This window comes from Balaenoptera borealis, assembly GCF_965194805.1.
Source record: "Balaenoptera borealis genome assembly, chromosome: 1".
Lineage (NCBI taxonomy): Eukaryota > Metazoa > Chordata > Mammalia > Artiodactyla > Balaenopteridae > Balaenoptera > Balaenoptera borealis.
In genome coordinates this window covers 65549263-65570169 of record NC_138860.1, presented here as the reverse complement: position 1 = coordinate 65570169, position 20907 = coordinate 65549263, and the positions used below count along the sequence as shown (strand labels likewise).

Below are 20907 nucleotides of genomic sequence, written 5' to 3'. Positions count from 1 at the left end.
TATATAGAAATTCATCGTATATATACATACATATATCATATATATAAGATATATACACATACATATATACAGTGTGTACACACACACCCCTATATGTAAATATGCGCATGTACATACACATATAAATTCATACGCAAGTGTGTATATAATAGTATATTCATATATACATATAATACCTAGAAACATATTGGGGGGGAGGTGTCACGGTACGTCAAGGGCGGGAGTCGAACCCGCCACCCCAGGCCCCGAGGGGTCTCCCCGGGTCTCCACTTCGGGCCGGTGGGTGTGGCCGGGGGGGCAGCTGAAGACGTGCGTGCGTGCTTGCGTGCGTACGTGCGTGCGTTCGTACGTGCGTGCGTGGGGGCGGGTCCACAGGGCGGGAGGCGCTCGCCGCGAGTGAGTGGTTCAGCTGGGCCCCGGCTCATTGTGCTTGCCTCACGCCGGCCCCAGTTGGCAGCAGCGCTGGAGGCCCCGGGCCTGTGACCACAAAGAGGGAGCCGGGGGCCGGACGGGAGCAGGCCGGCGGCGGCGGCGGCAGCGCCGGCTGAGGCCCAGGCCAGGCTCCCTCCCCTCAGCCTCCCGCCCGCCCGCCCGCCTGTCCCGCCCCCGCCGGCGGCGCCCCGCCCCTCCCCCAACCGCCAGACTAGCCTGGTGCGGGGGCCGCGCGCGAAAACGTGGGGGAGAAGCTGAGGCTGGAGTCGCCCGTGGTGGCCGAGCCCGCCGTCTACCCATGGCTGCTGCTGGTCTACGTGAGTGCCGCCCGTCCCCTCTTCCCGGACCTCCACCTCTCTTCCCCCACGGCGCGCGCTGAGCCCACCGAGTAACGGAGCGACTCGAGTCGCCAGACCCTCTTTGGAGCCCCCCTTCCCGCCCTGCCTGGTTCTCCGCGGCCGTTTCCAGCCCCCGCGCGCAGGGTGGGCAGAGGGGAGCCGGGGCCGGCCGGGGGCACAGACTCGGCCGCGGGGACCCCGCGCTTCCGAGGGGCGCCCGAGCCGGTCTGCCGTTGGCCCTGTAGGGCTGGGGACCCAGGTCCCCCCCTCCCCCGGCCTGGACTGCCGGCGGGCTTGCCCTTCCGTACTTTATGATCTGACACGTCGGGTTTCTTTTTCCTGGCCAGCTTTACCATTACCTGACCAGCTTTCCCAGCATCCCCTGATAATGTGTTAGATATTCAAGTTTTAGGGCCCGGTCCCAGCCCTATGGAATCAGCAACTCTGGTGGGGCTCAGTGATCTCTGTTACAACAGGCCCTCCAGATGATTTTTATTCACCTTAAAGTTTGAAAATATCTGCATTGTCAGCTGGCCGAAGCGTCCACCAGCAGGTGAAGGGGAGTGGCGCCTCGAAAAGATAGGGACTAGCCAAGGTAAGTACAGTAGCATTTGCCATGGTAGTAATGGAGAATGCCTTTTCTCCACTGGTTGGCACAGACTAGTATCTGGGAGCAGTGGCAGGGTTATTTAGGATGCTTTACATTGCAGTGTAGAGTGACCGCTGTCCTGGTTTGCCAGGGACTTCCCCTGTGTGAGCGCTTAAAATCTCATCCTGGCAAACCCCTTAGCCTTGGGTTTGAAAAACTTAGGGAATAACATGAAATTTAGGGGAAACATGATCTAGGTTTTGGGCAAGTCACAAGTGCTAATTAAAGCTAAGCAAGTATGGACAACATCTAGCCTTCTTTACCCCTTTGCGGGGAGGTAAATCTTGATTGGGTGAGAGGACTTATTGTTAAGAAATCTTTGTAGAAACATCCCCTTCTGCTTAGTCCGCTGGTTCTCCGTTCTGGCTAGACATTGGCATCGTCTGAGGAGAGTTAAAATGATTGTATTGGTCTAGCATGACCAACCGTCGGTGTGAGGGTTTTTAAAAAGTGCTTCAGAGGATTCTAATGTGCAGCCAAATTTAGGTGCCACTGCTTAAGCTTTTGAACCGCTGCTACGTATTTTCACCTCATCTTGCTGTGAGAATATCCAACTGTAGTTGAGGTTTGTTGTTTTTCTTTTTCTTTTTTTAACTGTCTTATTATAAGATTTACTGTCTTAAATAAGATTGAATGGACAGAAAATCCTGCTAGTCCATCTGGTATAGCTGGATACCCAGAGTAATATCGTTAAGATATGTACCATTTAAGTATTGTGACTGGCCTTTTAAAAATTAACATATGCATTAAATTAGTATTGATAGTATAGATCTCTTTCGAAGTTGTCATGTTGGGGAGCTATACCTCTAATCTGCTGCCATTGCTAAATATCTGGACACCTCTTATTAGGAATTGCTTTTAAAAATCTTTAGGGATTAAAACCAAGATTGCTGTATTATTTGTACTGGGACCACAAAAACCTCACAAAGTTCCCCCGCTGTACCTTCTACCCCCATCTCTAACCCTTGGCAACTTCTAATCTGTTCTCCATCTCCACAGTTTTGTTATTTTAAGAATAATATGTAAACATAATCATGAATTACTTAATCTTCGGAGATTGGCTTTTAAAAACTTTTCCCTCGGCATCATTCCCTTGAAGTTCATTTCAATTTTTGCATATATTAATAATTTGTTCCTTGTTGTTGCTCGGTAGTATTCTATCATAAGATTTTATCACAATCTGTTTCAACATTCACCCATTGAAAGACATTTGGGGAGTTGCCAGTTTGTGGCTATTAGAAATAAAACTGCTATGAACATTTATGTGTAAGTTTCTGTGGGAACTTCATTAAGTTTTTGTTTCTTTTGGATAAATGCTCAAGAGTACAATTACTGCATTGTAGGGTGAATCTACTTTTAGGATTAAAAGAGACTGTCAAGCTGTTTCTCAGAGTGGCTAAACCATTTTATTTTCCCACCAGTGATGTGATATAATTTTTCTACGTACTCGCTAGCATTTGATGTTGTCACTATACTTTAATTTTAGTTATTCTCTGATATCTCATTATGGTCTTAATTTGCATTTCCCTGATGGCTAACGATGTTGAACATCTTTTCGTGTGCTTCTTTGCCATGTGTATATTCTCTTCCATGAAATGTCTGTTCCTGTCTTCTGCCTATTCTCTAGTTGGATTTTTTTAAGTTGTTTGGAGAGTTCTTTGTATATTATAGATACAAGTCATTTGTCTCCTATGGGATTTTCAAATATGTTTTCCCACTGTGTAATTTGAGTTTTCATCCACTTAAAAGGATCTTCTATGAAGCATTTTAAACTCATTTTGATGAGATCCAATTGATCAGTTTTTGCTTTTATTGATCATACTTTCGGTGTCAAGTCTAAGAATTATTCACCTAGTTGTAGATGCCAAAGATTTTCTCCTATTTTTTTTCTCTAAAAATGTCCTGCTTTTACATTTAAGATTATGATCCACTTTGATTTAATTTTTGTGTAAGATGTGTAAGGTTTAGGTTAAGGTTCATTGTTTGTTTGTTTGTTTTTGTCGAGGGATGTCCAACTGTTTCAGTACCATTTTTTGAAAAGTCTATTCTTCCTTGATAGCTTTTGCACTGCTGTCAAAACCAAGTTAAATGTATTTGTGTCAGTCTATTGCTGGGTTCTCTGTTCTATTCCATTGATCTATGTGTCTACCCTCCATCATTACTGCGAAATCTTGAAATTGGGTAGATTAATTCCTCCCATTTTAATCTTCCTTTACAAATTGTTTTAGCTGTTCTTCAGCCTCTTCCTACCATATAAATCTTAGAATAAGCTTGTCTATATCCACAAAAACCTTGAGGGCATTTTAAGAGTAATTGTGTTAAGCCTCTTAACTTGGGGAGAATTGACAGCTTTATTATGTTGTGTTTTCTAATCTATGAACAAGGTATGTCTCCCTATTTGTTTGGGACTTTTAAAATTTTCTTCATCAGCATTTTGTAATTTTCAGTATAGAGGTCCTATAAATGTCTTATTGGGCTTCTATTTAAGTATTTATTTAGGTCAGTTGTAAATGGCATCACATATTTTTATTTAAGCTTCTACACATTTGTTATTAATATATAATTTGATAAAATTGTGTGGATCTTGTACTCTAAAACATTTACAAACTAATATTATTTCTCAAGCTTTATGTGGATTCCTTGGTATTTTCTCCATTTAGATTATCATCTCATCTTCAGATACAGACAGTTTTAGTTTTCCTTATTCAATATAATAGGATATATTACTATTCAACATTCAGGAGGATATATTCCTTCCTATTCAACATAGTAGGAATAGTTCTTTCATCTTTTAAATAAACTTTTTAAAAATTTAACTTTTAAATTTATCTGTTTATTTATTTTTGCTTTATTTTCTTACTAGAACCTCCAGTAATATATTTAATAAAAGTGGTGAGAGCAGATATCGGTGCCTTGTTTCTGATCTTACAGAGAAAGCGTTCAGTCTTTCACAGTTAAATATAATGTCGGTATAGGTTGTTTGTAGATCATCTTTATGAGTTTCAGTATGTTCCTTTTCTATTCCTAGTTTGCTTGGAGTTTCTTTTCTTCTTTTTTTGAAATCATGAATGGGATTGGATTTTGTCAAATGCTTTCTCTGCATTAATGATTAGGATCACATGACTTTTCCCCCTTAGTCTATTGGATATGGTAGATTACATTGTTTGATTTTCAAATATTTAACCAACTTTGCATAACTGGAATAAATACCACTTGGTCATGGTATATTATTCTTTTTATATATTTCTGGAGTTAATTTGCTCATATTTGGCTGAGGATTTTTACAGCCAATTTCATAAAAAATACTGGCCTGTAGTTTTCTTCTTTCTATACTATCCCAGTCTGGTTTTGGTATCAAGGTAATACTGGCTTCATAAAATTAATTAGGAACTGTTCCCTCTACTTCTGTTTCTTATCAAGTCATGTAAAATTGGTGTTAATTCTTTAAGTCTTGGGTAAAAGTGAAACATCTAAGCCTGAATATTTCTTTTGGGAGTTTTTAAATGAAAAATCAGTGTTTCTCATAGTTACAGGAAAATTGAGATTGTCTCTTTCATCTTGGCTGAGTTTTGGTAGTTTTGGGTGTAGACGCATTGGTCCATTTCATCCACATTTTTGAATTTATAGTGTAGACTTGTTCATAATAACTTGTCCCTTATTAACCTGCAGGATATGTCATGGTATCCCTGGTTGCATTTCTGATATCTGTGATTTGTGCCATCTCTCTTTTTATCTTTATCAGTCTTGCTACATCTTTCTTGATGAGATTGTTTATTTTGAAGAACCAGCCTTTTGTTTCATTGATTTCCTCCCCCCCCATTTTCCTGTTTTCAGTTTCATGGATTTTTGTTTCATCTTTATTATTTCCTTCTTTCTGCTTGTTTAGTGTTTTTTCCTCTTCCGTTTTTACTATTTTAATATAGAAAATTAGACTATTTCTTTGAAATATTTTCTTTCCCAATTTAGTGCTATAAACTTCCCTTTCAGCATTGCTTTCACTTTATTCCACAAATGTTGATCTGTTATATCTCCATTTTCTTTCATTCTATGCATTTAAAAATTTTTCCTTGACTTTTTACCCATGAGTTATTTGGAATTGTGATGTTTAGTTTTCATGTGATTGAAGATTTTCCTGTTGTCTTTCTGTTATTGATTTCTAGTCTGGTTCCATTATGGCTAGAGAACATACTCTCTATGATTTTAATTCTTTTAAATCTGCTAATGTTTTTTTTATCACCCAGTGTATGGTATATGAGTGAATGTTCCATGGACACTTGAATATGTATTCTGCTTTTATTGAGTGTGTTCTTTAAATGTCAGTTATATCCTGTTGATTGATGATGTTTTCAGTTCTTCCATACCCTTGCTGATTTTTGTCTCTGGGAGTTCTATAAATTGCTGTGTTGAAGTCTCAAATAATAATTGTGGATTTGAAATTCTCTCCTTTTACCTTTTTCAGTGTTTGCTTCATGTGTTTTGAAGTTCTGTTGTTTGGTGCACACACATTTAGTATCACTAGGTCATCTAGGTGGATTATTCCTGTTATCTTTATGTAATGACCCTCTTTGCCCCTAATAATTTCCTTTGCTCTGAAATCTACTTTATCTGATATTAATATAGCCATTCCTGCTTTTTCTGATGAATGTTCACATGATATACCTTTTTCATCCTTTTACTTTGAACTACCTATATCATGATGTTTAAAGTAAGCTTCTTATAGACAGTATAGAGTTGGATCATGCTTGTGATTTTTTCATCTACTCTTTCAATCTCTGTCTTTGACTTGGTTATTTAGATCATTTACAGTTAATGTAATTATTGCTATGTTAAAGATTAGGTCTACCATTTTATTTTTTGTTTTGTCTTTTACCTTAGTTTCTCAATCCTGTGTTTCTCTTATTTTGCCTTCTTGTGGGTTACTTAAACATTTTTTGGTAAGTCCATTTTAATCTAATTTATTTATAATCATTTGTGTATACTGTTTGTATAGTTTTCTTAGTGGTTGCTTTTGGCCTTACACTATACATATGTAACTTATCATAGCCTACTGGAATCTGTCTTTTATTACTTCAAGTGAAGTTTCAAAATTTTACTTCCATTTAGGTCTCTTAATAGTCCCCAGTTTTAAAGTATGATTTTCTGTAGTATTTCCTCTATATACATTGAGAACCACATCAGATGGTGTCATAATTTTTGCTTTGACCATCATAGGGAATTTAAGAAACTCATGAGACTAATGATAGTCTCTTATATTTATCCCACTTGTTTTCACCCATTCCATTGTTCGCCTTTTCTTTCTGAAGTTGCCAGTCTTCTGTTATTGTTTTTTATGTTTTCATAACAGTAGGTGATATCTGGGCTTTCCAGTGCCATTGGATATGAGTTTCAGGAAACACTGAGCCTGGCTCACTTAATGCTACTGAGTTGGAGGGTTTGTATACGTTGGGCCTGTTGGCACAGCAGATGCTAGCAGATTAGACTAATGCTGATGGGACTAGTGCCACAGGAGGATGCATTCCCATTCAGGCTATGCTGCTGCTACAGTAGATCAAATCCCCCTCTACCCCAAGTGTGGGGCAGTGACCTGCTGCTGTCACTGCTTCTTTATTAGGCTGCTTTCGCCTCAGGTGTGTGGTGGGATCCCTTGGAAGCTGCTGCTGCTGTGAATCACAGGGTTAAATTCATTTTAGAAATACTTAAATATAAATATATAGCCTGGCTCTTGTAGGACCTCTGTATTTGTTTTTTATTGCTTTCATACGAATTACCACAAATTGAGTGACTCAAAACATCGTAAATTTATTACCTTACAAGTCTGACATTGGTCTCAGTTGAGTAAAGTAAAAGTGTTGGCAGGATCGACAGATGAATGGATAAAGCTGTGGCACATATATACAATGGAATATTACTCAGCCATAAAAAGAAATGAAATTGAGTTATTTGTAGTGAGGTGGATTGACCTAGAGACTGTCATACAGAGTGAAGTAAGTCAGAAAGAGAAAAACAAATACCGTATGCTAACACATATATATGGAATCTAAAAAAAAAGAAAAAATGGTTATGAAGAACCTAGGGGCAGGACAGGAATAAAGACTCAGCCATAGAGAATGGACTTGAGGACACAGGGAGGGGGAAGGGTAATCTGGGATGAAGTGAGAGAGTGGCATGGACATATATACACTACCAAATGTAAACTAGATAGTTAGTGGGAAGCAGCCACAAAGCACAGGGAGTGGAATCCTGCAGTGTTTGCTGATGGGTCATTTTGGAAGAGCTGACTTTCAGTCTGAAGCTCTGCCTGTTTGCATCTGAAGAATCTGCATTTAAGGAGAGGGTGTATGAGGAAGGGGGTGTATGGGACAAAGGTGTCCTGGGTGCAGATGAGCCAGGACCTGACCAGCTGCCTTTTGTGTCCTCTGGTCCCATCTCTTGGTCTGTGCCTCATCTGCATCATCACTGTCCCCGCTGGCACCCCTGGGGTGTTGTTGTCTGAGTGAGATTCCCCTGGTGCCCCTGCTCTCCTCCCCTCCTCCTGCTGGTTGGGGAGGGAACTGCTTATTGTGTGGTCTGTACTCCTGAGGCACGAAGGACCCTGTAGCATGGACCTGCAGAGTGTGGGATGTGGTCCCAAGAGCATGGGGCCCACATAGGACACAACATCGGGGCATGACCAGTATTAGGGCTGCCTCATCACTGACAGGGAATGTTGTCCAGATCCTGCTTGGGAGGGTGTGGTGGGTGGCCTGGGACCCTAGAGGCCCCATTCCTATCCTGGAGCTTGGAAAGTGCATCCCCATGGGCTCCAGATTCACCCCATATCTCAGCCATATCCCTCTGTCCTGTCTTTGAACTCAGGAAAACGAGCTCTCTTGTCCACAACATAGGCCTGGTCCTGTTGGTATTAGGATTCTTTAAGTTAGGCATCCTGGGATAGCTCTTTTTAGGCCTGAGAAGGAACAACTCAGGAGTGTACAACAATTTCAGATGAAACTGATATTCAATGACTATCTCTAACTACTCGGTTGTTGACTTCTATTAGTCATTATTCTCCTGGTTTTAGCTCTGATGTGGGGATTACAGAGGAGTCAACATTTAAATCTTCATAATCTGTGTATTTGTAGCTTCAGTATCATTACTGACCCATAGTTTTTATGGTTTGGGAAGAGTTATTGATTTCATGTGTCATGTAAAGGATTCACAATGATGATAGGGCAATTAAGATTACAATAATGGCTAGTAAATTGTTCACATTTTCTCTACCTGTGCATCTATTCTATGCATATGAGTTAGTTTAGATGTCAATATTAGTGAAATGATATAGAGGACTAGAGAACTTATTTTAAAAATCACTATTAATGTGTGATGATGAAAATGTAAAAGTCCTTCCGTAATCGGTGATGTTGTATCTTGAGAGCCTAGATGAAACTGATATGCCTTAGTGATATACAGGATTTTAGCCTATGATTTAACTTTGACAAAGCTACATCACTTTTTACTTTTATCTCATTTATTGAGAAAGACATAATTGTTATGGTGTTGGCTTGAAACTGGTTGAGAAGGACTTGAGTCCTTCCTTATTTTACATTTACATAGGTAGGATCTTGAAACATAGGATATGGTGGAGGGCATTCGTGTAACCATTCTAGGTTAGGAGTAGCAATTTCCACTGCTAAGACTTCTTGTTTAGACGCAAATGCTTTTCAAAGTATGAAGATTATTAGCATTACTGCTGCTACTGAGATGAATGAGCCTAAAGATAAAATATTTCATGTTGTGTGTGCCTCAGGGTACTCAGACTAATGTAGTGACATCCCTGAGAGGCCAAGAAAGTGCTGCAGGAAGTCATATTTACTACTACAAATATACTTGTGAAGTGAATTTTTGCTCATGCTGAGTTAACTGTATAACCTGAGAATAGTGGGAATCAGTGTAGGAAGCCTCCTATAATAGTGAAGACTGCTCCCATGGACATTAGGTCATGGAAGTGTGCTACTACATAGTATGTATCCTGGAGGACAATGTCTGGGGATGAGTTGGCTAAGATGATTCCTGTCAAACCACCTACTGTAAAAAGAAAAACTAAAGCCTAAAACTCATAGTATAGTGGGAGGTCATATAATATTACCTCCGTGAACAGTTGCTAACCAGGGACTTCCCTGGTGACACAGTGGTTAAGAATTCGCCTGCCAATGCAGGGGACATGGGTTCGAGCCCTCGTCTGGGAAGATTCCGCATGCCGCGGAGCAAAAAGCCCGTGCACCACAACTACTGAGCTGCCCTCTAGAGCCCGCAAGCCACAACTACTGAAGCCCACGCGCCTAGAGGCTGTGCTCTGCAACAAGAGACGCCACTGCAATGAAAAGGCCGTGCACCGCAACCAGAGAAAGCCCACGTGCAGCAACCAAGACCCAACGCAGCCAAAAAAAAAAGAAACGAGAAAGAAAACTTAAATAAAGAGTTGCTAATCAGCTAGATACTTTTACTCCTGTAGGGATAGAAGTAATTACGGTAGCTGATGCAAAGTATGCTCCTGAGTCAACAGCTATCCCTATGGTAAACATATGATGGGCCCACAAGAGAAATCCTAAAAAGCCAGTGGACATGACTCATACTAGTCCCAAATAGCTGAAAGGCACTTTTTGTCCTAAATAGTATGTAATGATATGTGAGATTATAACAAAGCCTGGTAGGCCATGAATACAGACTTCAGGGTGACCAAAGAGTCAAAATAGCTGTTGGTATAGGATTCAGTCTCCTCCTGCAGGGTCAAAGAAAGTAGTGTTTAGATTTCTATCTCTTAACAATATGGCAATTCTGGCTGCTCAGACTGAGAGTGGTAATTATGTAATATGTCTATAGTTGGGAAAGATTAAACAAATACTGGTGTTTGGTATTGGGATATGACTGCTAGTTTTGTATTAAAGACTATAGTAATAAAAGTAATAGCACCAAGAATTGAAGAGACACCTGCTAAATGTAAGGAGAAAATGGTTAGGTCGACAGAGGCTCCTTCATGGGCCAGATTGCAGGCTAGAGCTGAATATAGGGTTCCACTTGTACCAGAACCAGCTTCTACTATTGGTGATATGAGTAGGAGTAAGAATGATGGGGGAAGTAGTCAAAAGTTTATATGATATATTGGGGGAAATGCTACCTCAGGTGCCCCAGTTATTAGTGGCCCAAGTCAGTTTTCAAACCCTGAAATCATAATGGGTACAACTATAAAGAAAATTATTACAAGTGCAGGGACTGTTATGACTACCTTACAGATTTGGGCATCTCCAAGTAGCGCTCCAGGTTAGCATAGCTCAGCCAGGATTAATATACTTAAGGCGCTGCCTGCTACTCCAGCTCAAGCACCAAATAGTAAAGATAAAATGCCGATATCTTTGTGATTTATTGAAGATAATCAGCAGTGTATGAACAGAGGTAAAATGACTGAGCTAGCATTCGACTGTAAATCTAAAGACAGAGATTGAGCCCTCTTTCTGGCAAACCCTGTGGTGAATCAACAGATTGAATTGTAACTTGAGAGAAGCAGCTTCAATTCTGCTGGTGATTTTCCTGCCTTTTTTTTTCTTCTTTTTTCTTTCTCAAAGGCAGGAGAAGTAGATTGAAGCCAGTTGACTAGAGGATTTGCCTGTTAACTAAAATTTCCTGGGGTTAAAACTCATCAATCTCGTAAGGATTTGGCTTAATTACAGTGTTTGCTTTGCATTCAATTGATATAGGAGAAAGTCCTGCAGTCCTTATTTTTAGAAATTAAGTAAATTGTACTTGTTTAGGGTTTTGAAAGCTCTTGGTCTAAACTAACCTAAATTCCTAGTCCAGCACTGATAGGATGGGTGTTATGGGTAGTAACCGTGTGGCTATTATGATGAGTAATGATAGGAAAGTTATTTGTTTTGTATGTTCAAATTGTTGTACTTTTGTGTTGTTTAATGAAGGGAATATAGTTAGTGATGTGGAGTATGTTAGCTGCAAGTAGAAATATATGCTGAGGACTGCTGTGATGGCTATTAGTGTTGGTAGAATGATGTTATCATTTTTGTTATCTCTTGGATAATTATTCATTTGGGTCAAAACCCTGATAATGGTGGGCGACCTCCTAATGACACTATAATGCTGAGGATAAGGATCCTGATGGGAGGTGTTTTATCTCATGTGTGTGATAATGATACCCTTGTAGTACATGCTCTGGGTATAAATAGGAAGAAGATAGTGTTGTTATGATATAAATTAGTATGTTTAGGATTGTTATACTTGGAATATACATTATAATAGCTGTTATTCATCCTATATGGGCAACTGATGAGGAGGCTGTAATTTTTTCCAGGTGAGTATGGCTAAGTCTGCCTCAGCGTCCAACTATGATTTATAATATCACTATGATTAACAGTATGTTTAGGTTGATGGATGGTGACATGTGGTATAAAACTGATAGGGGTGCAATTTTGTCATGTTGATAGCATCAGGCCTGCTGTTCATGGAATGCCTTGAGTTACTTCGGGCACTCAGAAGTGAAATGGGGAATGTCCTACTTTTGTGACAAGGACGATTGTCATGATAGTGGATGCTGCTGGATTAAAGATTTTTGTAATTCATTGTGTTCTTTGACCAGAGTATATTAGATTAATGATAATAGCCATTATAAGTAGTATTGATGTGGTGGATTGTTTTAGAAAATATTTGTTGGATGCTTCTGTAGCTTATGGGTTCATGTTTTTTATTAGAATGGGGATACCATTAACCAGTGTGAGCTTGTTACTACAATTATATTTCCTGAAATAATGGTCAGTAGAATGATAGTAAAAACAATGAGAGTTTATTAGTACAGGAAGGATATACAACAATATTTTGGGGGTATGGGCCTTGAAGCTTTCTTAGAGAACCTTACTATATAGCATTGTGGTGTAATGTGGTAGCATGGAGAATGTAAAATTCTTAGAAATAAGTTCAATTCCAGGAATAAGCGCATTTAAACCTCTATCATTTACTTTATCAAAGTAACTCTTTAGTCAAACATAATTCTTAAGTTTGCTGTGGGTTGCCTGGTATGATGACAGGTAGTGAAAACTCTCATATACATAGGGCTAATGTTAGTAGTAAAAAATATTTTTATAAGAGATGTATACGTTGATCATATCAAAATTGTGGGTAGGATGCTTGAATTCATAGAAAGGAGATTGTTAGATGTGTTTTAATGATGACTTGGGCTGTATATAATTCTGGCACGTAGGGATTGTCAAATGCTCCTAAAAATAGAATGTTGTGAAAATGTTTATTATAAGGAAATTGACATATTCTCTAGGAAGGACGGGGTGAATGGGCCTGCTACATTTTCTACATTGAAGACATATACAGGTTTTGATTCTACTTCTGTTAAATCAAGTGGGGCTTCATTGGATTTCTGCTACTGCGGAGATAATCAAATTCTGGGTAAGGGTCAGGAGAAAATTAGTCATAGGTGTTCTTGTGTAATAATTACTGTTGAAAGTGTAAATGATCCATTTAGCATTAGGACTGAGAATAGAATAACTGCCAGCAAGACTTCATATGAGATTGTCTGTGCTACTGTCCGTAGAGCTCCAGTGAGTGAGTATTTTGAATCTGAAGCTCAACCAGATCAGAGGATGGAATAAATGGCTAGGCTTGATATGGCTAACATAAATAGTATGCCTACATTTATATTAATTAGTGGATAAGATATGGGAAGAGGAATTCATGTTGTGAGAGCCATGGTTAAGGCTAGCATTGGGGCAATAATATATAAATTGATGATGTTGATGGTCATGGTGGTTCTTTAAGAAATAATTTTAATGTCTCAGTAATGGGTTGTAATAATCCATAGGGGCTGATGACTTTTGGCCCTTTCTGGATTTGTATATAGCCTAGGATTCTCCATTTAGTTAATATGAGGACTGCTATGGTGAATTAAATTGGGTACTTTGTGAAAGAATGTTGATTATAAACATATTCTTAGGAAGAGAACTTGAACCACTGCAGATAAATGTTTCAGTTTTACCTAATTACCGGGCTCTGCCACCGTAACAAACCCTGTTCTACAGTAGGGTATGTATAAATTAACTGAATGTAGATTATATCATCATTTGGTTTGAAGACATTTTGTAAAGTAAGCCGTATTGCTCTTGTCCTTTCATACTGGAAGAAATCTGCAATAGACAGAAACCAACCAGGATGACTCCAGTCTGAACTCAGATCACGTGAGACTTTAATCGTTGAACAAACAGACAATTAATAGCAGTTATGCCATTGAAATGTCGTGATCCAGCATCAAGGTCATAAAACATATTGCCGATATGAACTCCAGAATACAATTACTCTGTTATCCCTAGTAAAACTTGTTCCGTTGATCAGTGGTTTAGAAGAACAGGTGATAAAGCATTTTGACTAGCTGGTCTAGATTTTAATCACTCAGAGGCAGTTTTATTCTCCAAAAAATAAATGGCGCACGGGCTCAAGGCACACCATCTTCAGTACTTGTGGCACGCAGGCTCAGTAGTTGTGGCCCACTGGCTTAGTTGCTCCGTGGCACGTGGGAAATTCCCAGACCAGGGATCGAACCGGGTCCCCTGCATTGGCAGGCGAATTCTTAACCACTGCATCACCAGGGAAGTCCCAGAATCGCAGTCTCCCTTTTAATATACCTTAAGCCCAAAGAATCCATGGAAAATTGTTACAGAAAATAAGACAAAAAAATATTGTAAGGACTATAACAGAAGCATATAATACACAGTTCATATAGACACATCCCAAGCAGTTACAAAGTATATTAAAAGGGAGACTGCGATTTTAAAAAAATAAGATAAATTATACCCACAAACTCCTAGTCTTTCCTGAAACATTGCAATCTGAAACCCTATTGTAGGAAGCAGAAGATTCCAGGAGACATTCTACAAATGAAGGACTCTAAACCCTGTGGTTGGAAAAGGAATTCTGGAAGGAAGGTATCCTCACCCAAGGAGAGCAGGTTCCTATACTTCTCTAACATCACACCCCTGTACAATTCCCATTGATCTTGGTCCAGGCATTGTCACTCCTCTTGAGAGAAATCTATGGCCACATCCTGGAATGGCAGCAGTCCCTGAAATTAAAAGTACACATGCCATGTGGCCACGGGAAGAGTTCATAATGTGACCCAAGAAGAAAACAGCAAGTTAAGAGAAGTGCTTTTAATTTAGAAGACTGTCTTCAATTATCCACTAATATATATATATTTACAAAGTAACTTTCTCTACCTTATTTGTAACTACAAGAAAAGAGTATGGCATGTGATCCACAAAACCAGTGTAGAGACTATACTTATCTGGAAAAGAAATGATAAAATGATGGTTTCAACACAGGCATATGCATTTTTGAGTGTTTTATTTATATCAAACTGGATAAAATGTGTGTATTTCTCAGACAGAAAAGACATGTCGAGGTAGAAATGTACCTTTCAACTATTCATGGGTACCCAAGTACACTGGGGAGATTGTAAAAGTGCAGATCGTGATTCAGTAGGTCTGGTGGGCCTGAGTTCTATTTTTTCCTCAAGCTCATTTTTAACTAGTGATGCCACAGTCTCTGATTCATTAACCACAGTTGGGAATAGCAGAGACATAATTAGAAAGGTAAAAATTCGTATTTAACTTTGAACTTAAAGTGTTTTATGGATTTTACACCTTTAATAGAATAGTAAGCACAGCAGCAACAATCATTTGTGAATATTTACTATAGACTGTATCTTTCTTTCTTGTGTAGGATTCCAGGAAAAAGGCCTGGGCTGCGGCCACAGTGGGCGGGGCCCCCAGGCCGGGCCGCCCCTCCAGGACCCCCGGAAGGGCTCCTGGAGGCTCCAGGCGGCTCCTCCCCCGGCGCCGCCCTCCCTCCCGGAAGGCCTGGGGGCAGAGCGGTCCCACCTCCTCGCCCAGAACGATCCCGCGTTTCCGCAGAGCTGGAACTCCCGGCTCGGGGTCTCTTGCCTCCGCCGTCACTAAAGTGCCCCGGAGCCCGAGGGGAGGGCGGCCTCACTGAGGCTGCCGGCTCTGGAGGGGCCCCGGCCGCCAAAGCCGCGACAGTCCTGGGGACCGCGGGCCGGGTAAGTGGGCGCCAACCCTCCTCCTGGTCTGGTGCCCGGGCGTCAGTGCAAGACCAGCTTCTGAGGGGCAGGGGTTCGCTGCCACCCACCGCTGCTGTGCAGAAAGAGCAGCCCCTAGCGTTCTGGTCCCGGGGAACGTCGGTCCCTTCTCTCGCCCCTGCCCTCGGCCTGGCTCGCGGGGCCTGGTGGGCGTGGGGAGTGGGTCGGCCTGAGCGTCCTGAGGGGAAACGGGGAAAGGGAGGCGCAGGGTCCGGTTGGAGCGTCAGCGCCCCTCCTCCTGACTGCGGGGAAAGCGGCTGAAAACGCATCCCCAGGCTCGGAGGTCCCTTGTTCAGCCGAGTCTCTCTGCGCTCCTTCCTCCCTGAGCTAAAGTACTGGGGGGAGGGGACAGGGGAGGGGAATGGCGCAGGTAATGGGGAACATCAAAAGGTGATTGTTAACTAAGGAAAACCAGCTCTCCCAAGGTGAGGAATGTAGCGCTTTTCTTTGTATGGGAAGATGCAAGCGTCTGGGCTCACTGAAATCCTTCCTTTGATATGCACCTCAGCTCTCTGGGGCCAGCATTCTGTATTTGCATATCCTGAGTTCCTCAGGGCCCACCGGCTCACATTGGAGGGCTGCAAGTGCTGATGACTGTGACATCCTTTTTTTACTGATATGGCAAGAAATATTCCATTTCTTACAGGCTTGAGGGGCAGAGAGTGAAAAAGAGTAGGAGAATCTCACTCAGCATGTAATGTGGCATATATATATATATATATATATATATATATAAAATATTTATATTTAACTGTGCTAATAGAGGCTCTCAATTCCAATCAATTTGTACTACTGCCCTCTATGTATTAATTTCATCAATATCATATGATAAATGCCTATAAAGTTGACATAATCCATTTAAACAGGATAATGATTTTTAAAGGAAACATAATAGAAATATAACAACAAAACCCTTACCACCAAAGGCTGTGTGTGGAACAACCTAAATACATGTTCCATTGTTAAAATATTGAAAGATGTATTCAGTAGAAATATCAACAAAATGAAAAATAATAAGGGCAACGGAATGCTGAAATGTTGTATCTTTATCATTAAAGTGGCAGAAAATCATTTATTAGTAGGCAGTGAGGGCAGAGGATGCCTGATTTTTATATCTTTTTCATATTTGTGCAGTTGTTTCAGCAAGTAACTTAAAGACAAAATGGAAAAACAAGGAGGTTTGTGCCTGAGATCATGTTGATGTGAAACCAGGGATGGCCACCTTGTGCCAGGTGCGTGAAGTTTACCTGGCCAGGTAGACCGCAGAGCTCCTGAGAAGCCAGGGTTGGAATTCTTCTGCTGGGTGCCCCTTAGCTTCTGTGACTTGATTGATTTTGAGTCATGTTGGGGGATAGACCTGATCACAGGAAATGGGTGGAAATAGAGTGATTTGGGGAGCAGCTAACGACATTCATCACAGCTCATGGCCTGATTGAATTTTAAAGAAACAGGAAAACAAATGCTTCTTATGGAATCAGAGAATGTGAGGGCTGGACAATCCCAGAAAATGAGAAACACCCATCCCATTTTCCAGATGAGAAAACAGAGGCCCAGCAAGGTGAAATCCCTCACCTAAGTTGCACCTGTCTCTCCTCCCCACTACATGGTTCATGAAAGTAGGACTCTTCCTGTCTTGATCACTGCTGAACTCCAAACAGGGCCAGGCATCTAGCAGCTGCTTCAAAAATTTTGGTTGGGCTTCCCTGGTGGTGCGGTGGTTGAGAATCTGCCTGCCAATGCAGGGGACGCGGGTTCGAGCCCTGGTCTGGGAAGATCCCACATGCCGCGGAGCAACTCGGCCTGTGAGCCACAATTACTGAGCCTGCATGTCTGGAGCCTGTGCTTGGCAACGAGAGGCCACGATCGTGAGAGGCCCGCGCACCGCGATGAAGAGTGGCCCATGCTTGCCACAACTAGAGAAAGCCCTCGCACAGAAACGAGGACCCAACACAGCCATACATACATACATACATACATACATAAAAAGAATGTAAGCAGACAAGAATAGCATTAAAAAAATAAAAAATAAAAAAAAAATTTTGGTTGACTGGATGAACAACGCTATTTCTTTCTTTCTCACTCTTATTCAGGACTGTGCCAAGAACTCCCCAGGTTGCAATGTAATTTGATAAATGTAAATATTAATTGAGTTTTGTTGTGATGAGGGCTTAGGCTTTGAAGGTTACAGACTTGGTTCAGATCCTGGTTCTGCCACTCAATAGCTGTTTGGCTTTGGGAAAATTACTAAACCTCTCTGAGCTTACTTCCTCCTTTGTAAAGTGGGGATAAAACTATCTGAGCCAGCAGAGCACCTGCATCAGGGATGTGCACTAAGTATTGGTCTTTCTCACTCTCCCACTCCTTCCCTCTGTTCTTCCCCAAGAAGATGTATAGAAGGATATAGTAGTTTTTTAAAAAAATTAATTATTTTTGGCTGCGTTTGGTCTTCGTTGCTGCGTGTGGGCTTTCTCTAGTTGCAGTGAGCGGGGGTTACTGTTTGTTGCGGTGCGCGGGCTTCTCATTGTGGTGGATTCTCTTGTTGCGCTTGTTGTGGAGCACCGGCTTTAGGCGCGCAGGCTTCAGTAGTTGTGGCCTCCAGGCTCAGTAGTTGTGGCACATGGGCTTAGCTGCTCCGCAGCATTTGGGATCTTCCCTGACCAGGACTCGAGCCCAGGTCCCCTGCCTTGGCAGGCAGATTCTTAACCACTGCGCCACCAGGGAAGTCCAATATAGTACTTTTTAAAAAGGGGTTTTAATTTATTTCAGAAAATATACATTTTTCTTGTAGAAAAGTTTATTCCCCTATAGAAACATAAACACGCAAACCACTCCAAATGCTGTATTCTATGGGTTAGATATTATCAGTCACATTTTATAAGTAATTGGGCAAATGCCAAAGCACTAGCTACTGGGGAGTAAGAAGACTCAAATCTGGGGTGCCCCCCACCCCAATTTCAAGAGCATGGTGTGTTTTTCAAATCCATGTTTCATCTGGTCTTTGTTTCTCATCCATATTCTGTGTCTGCCTTTCTCCAGAAGGCTCAGATCCTCCTCTTTCACACCCTCCCGGCTGGCTGTGCCCCAGCTCCCGCCCTGGAACCTCTGCATGCCTGGGTGTGCCTGCTCCCCCTGTGCATCACCAGCTTTGCCAGGGAGCTGCTGTATCGTGCACTGCTTGCTGTGCCCAGAGTACCTGGACCCTTCTGGTACATGAAGTACACCCTCATCACCATGTGTGCACGCCCATCCCCTTACCTTATATCCTGCCTCTAAGCCAGGGTTGGGGGTGACTACAGTGTGCATTCAGCTGTGTGAGGTGCTGGGATCAAAGTGAAGTTCCCAACTTTTGAAGTTGCAGGCTTGAGGGGCATACAGTGATTTAAAATCAGGTCACCTGACTTAAAGGGGGGACTGATTGATTTAAAGCCAAGGCAGCTGACTTAAAGCCTGCGTCCCTCAGCTGCAAGACGAGACCAGCTTTGGCGGTGCACGGGTTCGCTCCAAGCCAGGACTGCTGTTCAGGAAGAGCTTCCAGTAGTGCCTTAGTGCAGGGGGACTTGGTCCGTGGTCTTGCCCCTGCCCTCAGAGGGGGGCCACCTGCTCTTCTGGAGAATCAGGGAGGGGGAAGTGCAGAGTCCCAGCTGGAGTTGCGTCACCCTTGTCTGATGGCAAGGAAAGGGGGGCGGGGCTGTGTGGTGTCCTGGGGCTGGACTCACCAGGTTGACTCAGCCTCTCAGCCCCCTAACCTCCCCTCACACACCCCACAAGAGTTTTCAGTAATATGTAATTGCGCCTTAGGTTCTCCGTCTTCAAACTCATACCCAGGCTCCCAGATCCCTTGATTCAGCCTATTCCTCTGTGCTCTTTCTTCTATTACATACAGTCCGAGAGGGAGGGGCTGGGGGATGGGACTGGAGCGATCCCGGCAGCACTGGCCTCAGCTGACTAAAGAGATCCGGGGCCTGCGCTATCACACGTGTGCGAGGACCCTTAAGGCGGAATCGAGGGGGCCAGTTAGAGGCAGTGCTTGCTGCCTCAAGTGAGTATGGATCACCGTCGGGTGGGGAGCACGCTGACCCCTGAGAAGTACTGTTAGGAGGATGTGTTCCTCCTTCGGCTTCAAGGACGTGGGTGGGCTTCAGGGCTCCAGTTCCTCTCCAGGCCTCCAGGTCCGACTGCACCGCAGCGGGCTTGCAGACCTGTCTTCCTGTCCCAGAACTTGCCAGGCTCCAGGAAGAATCCAGACTGCAGAAATGGTGCCTGAGCACTCCAGCGTAAGAAGTGCTGTCCCTGGGGACCCAACAGTGGAGGGAGGAAGGGTGAAGGGACTGGGGGTTAGGGTCGGGAGGGGTGGCTGCCCTGGGAGACATTGAGAGAGAAATATCGCCCCCCACACCCCTGCCCCTGCAACTGACCCATTGATGCCATAGGATCTCAGGGCCTTTTAGTCAGAGATGCCTCTGCTTCTTTACTCCTGTGTTCAAAACTATGCAAAACCAACTCTTCATCCTCTTGCTGCCTTGCCAGGACTTTTAAAGCACTGTTCTTTTGAAGCACTCGTTCCCTAAACTGCAGTTTGGAGCTGTCCCAGCTATTTAAAAGTGTTCTCCTTAAACTGAGACTAAATCCTACTCTTTTGGGAAAATGTCCTTAACTTCATTGGAGATCATCTTTTCTGCCCATTTCTTCCTTCTACTGCCCTCTTAAGAACCCCTGTGCTCAAAGAGCTTGGTGATTTATTTTTTGCTTGATGTCAAAAAGAAACCTTCCCCATGCACCCCAAAAAGCTTTCCTGGATCATAGGTGTTTCACAACCATGACAGTGTTTTGCAGTTAGTATACACTGGGTAGAGTGCCTAGCAATCCCTCCAAGAGCCAGAGGTGAGCAACACCTTTGCTTAGTTGATTGGATGTCCTTCAAGTTTAGGAAGGTACCATTCTTATGACCCAGGAGATAAGACAGAGCCCTGGATGGCTGTGGCTGTGATTAGATAACTTCTGATGATTTTATTTCCCTTACTGAGCTGCTGCTTCTAGGTTAATTTCATTTCATTACCTGTCCATTTTTAAAGAAAGACTGACAAAGTCACTGGAATAGGTCAGGAGTCTGAGCTCAGGGTTGGTCAAAGGTACTCACAGGGAGGAAGGTGGATAAAAATAGGTGGGTAAATAGGAGGGTTGGCAAGTACAGCCAGGACACCCGTGTTCATCGTGCATACTAATAAAGGCCAGAATCTCCTCATTTATCTCTGGTGGGAAGTTCTGATGGTTTCACAGGATCAAATTCAAGTCATATTCAAACTAGGGGCTTTCCCTGAGCATAAAAGGAAGTATCCATCCCTAGCAGG

General features: G+C 42.4%; 1 protein-coding gene across 1 annotated transcript; it reads left to right on the top strand.

Moving 5' to 3' along the window:
- The first annotated feature begins 13243 nt into the window (after positions 1-13243).
- Positions 13244-19182, top strand: LOC309613793 (uncharacterized protein). The gene is made up of 3 exons (XM_082361169.1): positions 13244-14410; positions 15184-15520; positions 16694-19182. Exons 1-3 carry the CDS (start codon positions 14340-14342, stop codon positions 16712-16714), a joined length of 429 nt encoding a protein of 142 aa, XP_082217295.1. The 5' UTR covers positions 13244-14339; the 3' UTR covers positions 16715-19182.
- The last annotated feature ends 1725 nt before the right edge of the window (positions 19183-20907 follow it).

Excerpts from the sequence above, each read along its gene's own strand:
- LOC309613793 (XM_082361169.1), top strand. The coding sequence starts at position 14,340 with ATGAAGGACTCTAAACCCTGTGGTTGGAAAAGGAATTCTGGAAGGAAG. Across the intron at positions 14,411-15,183 it reads TCCTCACCCAAGGAGAGCAG|GATTCCAGGAAAAAGGCCTG; the intron begins GTTCCTATACTT and ends TTTCTTGTGTAG. Across the intron at positions 15,521-16,693 it reads TCCTGGGGACCGCGGGCCGG|TTGTTTCAGCAAGTAACTTA; the intron begins GTAAGTGGGCGC and ends ATATTTGTGCAG.